This window comes from Silurus meridionalis, chromosome 17 (genome assembly GCF_014805685.1).
Source record: "Silurus meridionalis isolate SWU-2019-XX chromosome 17, ASM1480568v1, whole genome shotgun sequence".
NCBI lineage: Eukaryota > Metazoa > Chordata > Actinopteri > Siluriformes > Siluridae > Silurus > Silurus meridionalis.
In genome coordinates, this window is record NC_060900.1 from 29,023,666 (window position 1) to 29,031,165 (window position 7,500).

At 40.8% G+C, this 7,500-nt stretch overlaps 1 protein-coding gene across 1 annotated transcript in view; it reads left to right on the forward strand.

Annotated features, from left to right (window-relative positions):
* Window positions 1–4,342, forward strand: part of LOC124400369 (SAP30 binding protein) — a 34,574-nt gene extending 30,232 nt beyond the window's left edge. Inside the window, 7 exon segments of the mRNA XM_046872151.1 lie at window positions 1,471–1,510; window positions 1,513–1,561; window positions 2,935–2,995; window positions 3,096–3,147; window positions 3,288–3,346; window positions 3,473–3,554; window positions 3,714–4,342. Of these exon segments, the coding sequence (XP_046728107.1) occupies window positions 1,471–1,510; window positions 1,513–1,561; window positions 2,935–2,995; window positions 3,096–3,147; window positions 3,288–3,346; window positions 3,473–3,554; window positions 3,714–3,892 (522 nt within the window). The 3' untranslated portion in view covers window positions 3,893–4,342.
* The last annotated feature ends 3,158 nt before the right edge of the window (window positions 4,343–7,500 follow it).

Genomic DNA, 7,500 nt, shown 5'->3' on the forward strand with positions numbered 1-7,500 from the left:
TCTCTCTCCTCGTTCCTTCCTCTCTCTCCCTCGTTCTTCCTCTCTCTCTCCCTCGTTCACTTCCTCTCTCTCTCCCTCGTTCACTTCCTCTCTCTCTCCTCGTTCACTTCCTCTCTCTCTCCTCGTTCACTTCCCTCTCTCGCTCCCTCGTTCACTTCCCTCTCTCTCCCCTGTTTCCCTCATTTATCTGCCCTCTTCCACCTCTCCTCTTTCCCACATTCATCTCTCCTCATTGAACTCTCATTATTCCCCTGTTCTCTTTCTCTTGTTTCTTTTCTGGTATATTATACAGCTCCACTGAGGCGTCTTACCCACAATGCACTCCTCTACATTCCATCATAGTCGTGTGTGAGAAAAAAGGAATGTGTGTGTGTGTGTGTGTGTGTGTGTGTGTGTGTGTGTGTGTGTGTGAATAAAAGTGTTAAGGGGAAGTGGTTGAATGTGTGTTGGACGCTACAAATAAAACAGTGCAGTGAGATTTACACACACACACACACACACACACACACACACTCCTTTTTTCTTTTTTAAGGTTTTTTTTTTATTATTACTTCTCCTGTCTCTGTTCTTCATATTCACTTTGTTCAGACTTTTTTTATCCCTTTCTTTTTCTCATATTTTTTCTTTCTCTTTCTTCTCCCTTACTGTTGCTTTTTTTCTTTATTTTTGTAATTTGTCCTTTTCATATCTTACATACAGCACATTCCCTCAGTCAGAACTGGAGCTGTCTGGACAGGTGTGTGTGTGTGTGTGAGTGAGAGGGTGTGGTTCATGTGTTCAGACACACTCAGTTCTTATCTTCACCATGACGAATATCCTGTGCCTGCAGCTACACACTCTTCTCTGTGCAGACTTGACCATTATGATGCTCCTCTTTACACTGCACTCAACACACACACACACACACACACACACACACACACACACACACACACACACGTGCGTTGCAGGGTTGAGCTAAGTGTGAGTTCACACAGCTGTGAGTAAACAGGAAGTGACTGAGTGAACAAACACTACACCTTCCCAGGTCTCTACACACCCCTTTTGTGGTGTGGTTGTTAGAAATGACCGTCTACTTCGAAACTCACACAGAGGTGCTGTTCAGAACACTGCAGGAAGCTACACCACCATACACGGGGCAGAGCGGGGCGGGGTGGGGCAGGGGCTGAGAACCTGTTGGAAGGTGTCCTCAACATCTCCATCAGTCAGGTGTTTATGGTGATGCAGCTGGACAGGAGCAGGTTCTCAGTGAAAGGTGTGTGGTGGTAACATCAGGGCAGGTGCTGAAGCATGGTGGTGGCAGCATCATATGGTGGGGTACATTTCAGTACCTCAAGTGCCCCAGAGTGCACATGACCTCAGGGTGGGGTGAAGGTTCACCTTTATTCATGACCACTACCCAGCGCATACAGCCAAGACAATCAGAGCTGATGGGTTTTATTTGTGTGTGTGTGTGTGTGTGTGTATCAGGAGAAGATTCATAAACTGTATGAGAGAAAGATGCAAGGAGACTTGATACCAACAGCCACATCCAGAAGAAGAAAGAGTTCCGTAACCCCAGGTACATTTCTAACACACACTGTATTATACTGTAACACACACTGTTACACTAATACACTATTATACTGTAACACACTATTACACTAACACACTATTATAATGTAACATTAGCATTATATCACACTGTAACACACACTAACATTATATTACACTGTTACAGACTGTATTACACTGTAACACACACACACACACTACCACTGTAACACACACTAACATTATATTACACTGTTACAGACTGTATTACACTGTAACACACACACACACACTACCACTGTAACACACACTAACATTATATTACACTGTTATACACTCTGTAACACACTATTACACTAACACACTGTATTACACTGTAACACACACTACCACTGTAACACACACTAACATTATATTACATTGTTACACACTCTAACACACTATTACACAAACACATTGTATTACACTGTAACACACACACACTACCACTGTAACACACACTAACATTATATTACATTGTTACACACTCTAACACACTATTACACTAACACATTATTACACTGTAACACACACTACCTCTGTAACACACACTAACATTATATTACACTGTTATACACTCTGTAACACTATTACACTAACACACTGTATTACACTGTAACACACACACTACCACTGTAACACACCCTAACATTATATTGCACTGTTACACAGTAACACACTATTACACAAACACATTGTATTACACTGTAACACACACACAACCACTGTAACACACACTAACATTATATTGCACTGTTACACACTCTGTAACACACTATTACACTAACACATTGTATTACACTAACACTAAAATTATATCACACTGTAACACACACTAACATTATATTACACTGTTACACTCTGTAACACACTATTACACTAACACATTGTATTACACTGTAACACACACACACCACTGTAACACACAATAACATTATATTACACTGTTACACAGTAACACACTATTACACTAACACATTGTATTACACTGTAACACACACACTACCACTGTAACACACACTAACATTATATTACACTGTTACACACTCTGTAACACACTATTACACTAACACATTGTATTACACTGTAACACACACACACACTACCACTGTAACACACACTAACATTATATTACACTGTTACACAGAAAACACTAACACACTAACAACCTGCATAACACTATTACACTAACACACACTGTAAACACATTCACACTAACACACTGTAATACACATTAATGCACACTGTCACACTCTATTACACTAACACACGCTGTATTACACTGTAACACACTCTGTAACCCTGATCGTGTGTGTGTGTGTGTGTGTGTGTGTGTGTGTGTGTGTGTGTGTGTGTGCGCAGTATTTATGAGAAGCTGATCCAGTACTGTGGAATTGATGAACTCGGGACGAATTACCCCAAAGTGAGTGTGAAATGTAGTATTTTTAATAATTAAGTGTTGAGATGTGAAGAAGATTCAGTTCTGACACGGAGACGCTGATGTTCTGCTCCGTGTTCCTCAGGACATGTTTGATCCTCACGGCTGGTCTGAAGATTCCTATTACGAGTCTCTGGGTGAGATTCTGTTTTCCATCAAATTACATTCAATTACCCACATTTACTGTCTTATTAATAATTCATTTATTCTTTATTATAATTATTAATGATTCATTTATTTGTTGTTGTTGTTGTTGTTATTATTATCATCACTGCAGCTAAAGCGCAGAAAATTGAGATGGAAAAACTGGAGAAAGCCAAGAAGGAGCGAACAAAGGTGACAACACAGACACACAACATTGTTACACAGCTTCACACTACACAACTCTACACAGTTCTACCCTCCTCCATCTGTAGTACTGAATAAATTGTGTAGTTGTGTTGAATTGTGTTTTTGTTGTAGATTGAGTTTGTCACGGGAATGAAGAAAGGCACGAGTACAAACTCCTCTGCTGTGACCACCAACACCACCACCACCTCCACAGGTACCACAGCGTCTGACACACACACACACACACACACACGCACACGCACACGCACAAACCCAAGCTGAAGTTGCATTCTGACTACTGATTTGGGGGCAGAGCTACCTAAAAACTGTGTGTGTGTGTGTGTGTGTGTGTGTGTGTGTGTGTGTGTGTCAGACGCTCAGAAGAGAAAGAGTAAGTGGGACTCGGCGGTTCCGGTCACTTTGTCCCAGCCGGTTCTGCTCACTACCACTGCCACGCTGCCCGGAGTCGTCTCAGTCACCACCACCGCCAGCGGCACCAAGACCACCGTCATCTCCGCCGTGGGAACCATCCTGAAAAAAGCCAAGCAGTGATCTCTCTCTCTCTCTCACACACACACACACACACACACACACACACACACACACACACACACACACACAGCCAGGTAACCTGGGAAACAGGAAGTGATTTATTTTATTTAACTGGACTGCTTTCTATTGGATGAGAAACACTGCTGTGGAGCTCAGAGTTTATCTTCATGTTCATGACTTCTCCCTTCTCCTGGTCTTGTCAGTATCTCAGAGGTTCTGCTTCTCTCTCTCTCTCTCTCTCTCTCTCTCTCTCTGGATCTTTTTATTTTATTGTATTATTTTTATTGCTTGTTTTTTTTTTCTTTTCATTTTTGCACAATGAACATCTCACTCTGGTCTTGTAGTCATCAGCAGCATTCTGTTGTCTCTGTATGATGATGATGATGATGATGTGGTTGATGTCATTTTTTTTCCCAAATGATGAAAATAAAGGTTTTGTATTGTTGTGTATTTCTGCAGGGTTTGTGTTTGTTTTATAGCAAAACTATAAAGTAGAATATTATTTAAAAAAAAAAAAAATTTAAATAATAGAAGTCCACACACAAGGTCGTTTGAAGGTCAAATGTTTTTCACTTGTGTGTGAATCCTGTCAGCCAATCAGAGTGCATGGAGGCGTGTCTTCAGAACTGCAGTAACCTGAACTCTTATAGACAAAAACAAATATTAAAGGTGTGTGTGTTTTGCTAAACAGCCATGTTCCTGTAACAGTGCAGAATCTGTTCTAAATCAGTTCCCCCAAGCGCATGCGTATATATACACACACACACACACACACACACACTGAGGAATCTTCCCCCTGTGTGTTCAGCATCTGATGGTGGTTTCACACGTCTGCTTTTTCACTGTGGAGTAAATTTTTCAGGCTGAGATTCACTTCAAAGACAACAAGCGTATAAATATAAAAGATCAACACTAATGACCTTGTTACATTGTTTCCTTGTTCCATCACAGACAAGGAAATTGTCACAATTCATGTGTTAAGATTTAATATTTAAAATGATCTAAAATGATAGAGATAGTCTGTATGGAGTGTCGGTTTTGTGTGTGTGTGTGTGTGTGTGTGTGTGTGTGTGTGTGTGTGTGTGTGTGTGTGTGTGTAGCGTCCTATTGAGATGTTAATGTGGTCATAAAGAGTGTGTGAGAATAAAGTGAAGCTCAGCGGGGCTTCATATGGAGCTCAGATTCCTCAGTTAGTTTAGAAGTTCAGTTATGGCTCTCCGGAGAACCGAAAACCGCTGAGGAACCTCTGGTATGAGAAAGGAATCACGGTGAATGCGATTGCTGAGAGGTGAGATGTTTCAGTGTTTGATTGTGGATGTAATGTTCCTGTCTGTTTATTTAATCTTAAATTAATTACAGGTTTAATTATAAATACATTTGATCTGATACGTTTTATTTCTTAATGTGTTTATGTAACGTATGGAAGGAGTCTCCAGTGTCAGAGGTGAAACCATGAACTCAGGACAGAGGAGTTTACACTTTTTTAATACCTGCACGAGGGGGAAGGGTGTTTATTGCTGTATAGTGAACTAATGTACTTTATATGCAAGTTGAAAGCAATAAATAAGTTGGACATATTTGTGTTTGTAAGAGGAATAAAACACTGAGGACATGCTGATACACAGAAATCTTCAGCTTCAGTGTTTACAGTCAGTGTGTGCTGATTGTTGTCCTAAAACTGCAGTGTTCAGTGTTTATTGTGTAGCTGCAGTGATCAGTGTTTATTGTTTATTGTGTAGCTGCAGTGATCAGTGTTTATTGTTTATTGTGTAGCTGCAGTGATCAGTGTTTATTGTTTATTGTGTAGCTGCAGTGATCAGTGTTTGTGTAGCTGCAGTGTTCAGTGTTTATTGTGTAGCTGCAGTAATCAGTGTTTATTGTGTAGCTGCAGTGTTCAGTGTTTGTGAAGCTGCAGTGTTCAGTGTTTGTGTCGCTGCAATGATCAGTGTTTATTGTGTAGCTGCAGTGATCAGTGTTCAGTGTTTATTGTGTAGCTGCAGTGTTCAGTGTTTGTGTAGCTGCAGTGTTCAGTGTTTATTGTGTAGCTGCAGTGATCAGTGTTTATTGTGTAGCTGCAGTGTTCAGTGTTTATTGTAGCTGCAGTGTTCAGTGTTTATTGTGTAGCTGCAGTGTTTAGTGTTTATTGTGTAGCTGCAGTGTTCAGTCTTTATTGTGTAGCTGCAGTGATCAGTGTTCAGTGTTTATTGTGTAGCTGCAGTGTTCAGTGTTTATTGTGTAGCTACAGTGTTCAGTGTTTATTGTGTAGCTGCAGTGTTCAGTGTTGAGCCGACACTTGCTGTATTTTTAGATGTTTTTGGGACGAGAAGGAAACAGTAATAGAAACTTTCCCTCTTGAGGCAGATGTAGTTTAGATGTCCTTTTGTGTGTGTGTGTGTGTGTGTGTGTGTGTGTGTGTGTGTGTGTGTGTGTGTGTGCGCGTGTTGGTCTCTCTGACTCACACTGACACACCCAGACTCTTATTCACTTGCGGCTCATTGTGTGTGTGTTGCTGCCTGTTCTCCACTCAGGAACACTCAGTTCCACTGATTTCGGTTGCTGTAGTTACCGTGTGTGTGTGTGTGTGTGTGTGTGTGTGTGTGTGTGTGTGTGTGTGTGTTATATTGTGACTTGTTGCGTGGGCTACACCTGGACATCAGGTGTGATTCCTTTCATATGAATCAGATTTGTGTGTGTGTGTGTGTGTGTGTGTGTGTGTGTGTGTGTGTGTGTGTGTGTGTGTGTGTGTGTAAATTATGCGATTTGATTCAGACACAGAATGTTGTTTAATCTTTGTTCCTTTTCTTCAATATTGTTTGTATTCATTCATTGATTTCTATCATTCAGCTTCAGTCACAGCATCTCTGTGTAGCATCGACCTGCTAAACTCATTTACTTCCACATTTTTAGCCTTTAAACTCTATTTAATTCCTTCAACTTGGAAAAAATCCAGCAGAGAGAGAGACACACACACACACACACACACACACACACACACACACACCAGAAAGAACAGAGATGATGTAGATTCTGTAAATGATCAGGGGTTTTTACTGGTCAGAAATGTGAGAGGGTTAGGGTGAGAAGCTGTGATCCTGCAGAGAGAACAGTAGGCTGCACGAGAGCAATGTTCTTGTGTCCATGTGGTCTGCATTCATTCTCATCAGTAAACAAGAATATGGACTTGTGTCTCTAACTGAGAGAGTTTATGAAAACGAGTGGAATGATGTAGCTGATACAGTGTTTCTGAGGAAGAGTGGTTTTTATTACATTTACATTTATTGGTTATAGAGAGAGAATCAAAATTGAGCAGTTGAGAGTTAAGGGCCTTGCCTGAGGGCCCAGCTAAAATTTGCAACCTTTCGATCCAGAGTCCAATGCCTTAACCACTGAGCTTCCACCTGCCCCTGGTTCAATTCCTGTTTATTGGAAAAAAGTTTGAATCCTATGACCAAAAGTAAGAACTTTCTGAGCTCCTTGAAGATGATTTGTGTTTTTACAGATTTTAAAACCATGTGCATTCTCACTGGAACTGCTTCTCATCTCCACTGCCTACTAAGGTCAACTTTTAGCACCAGAACTTATGGTGGTATGTGGAGAGCTCTTCAATG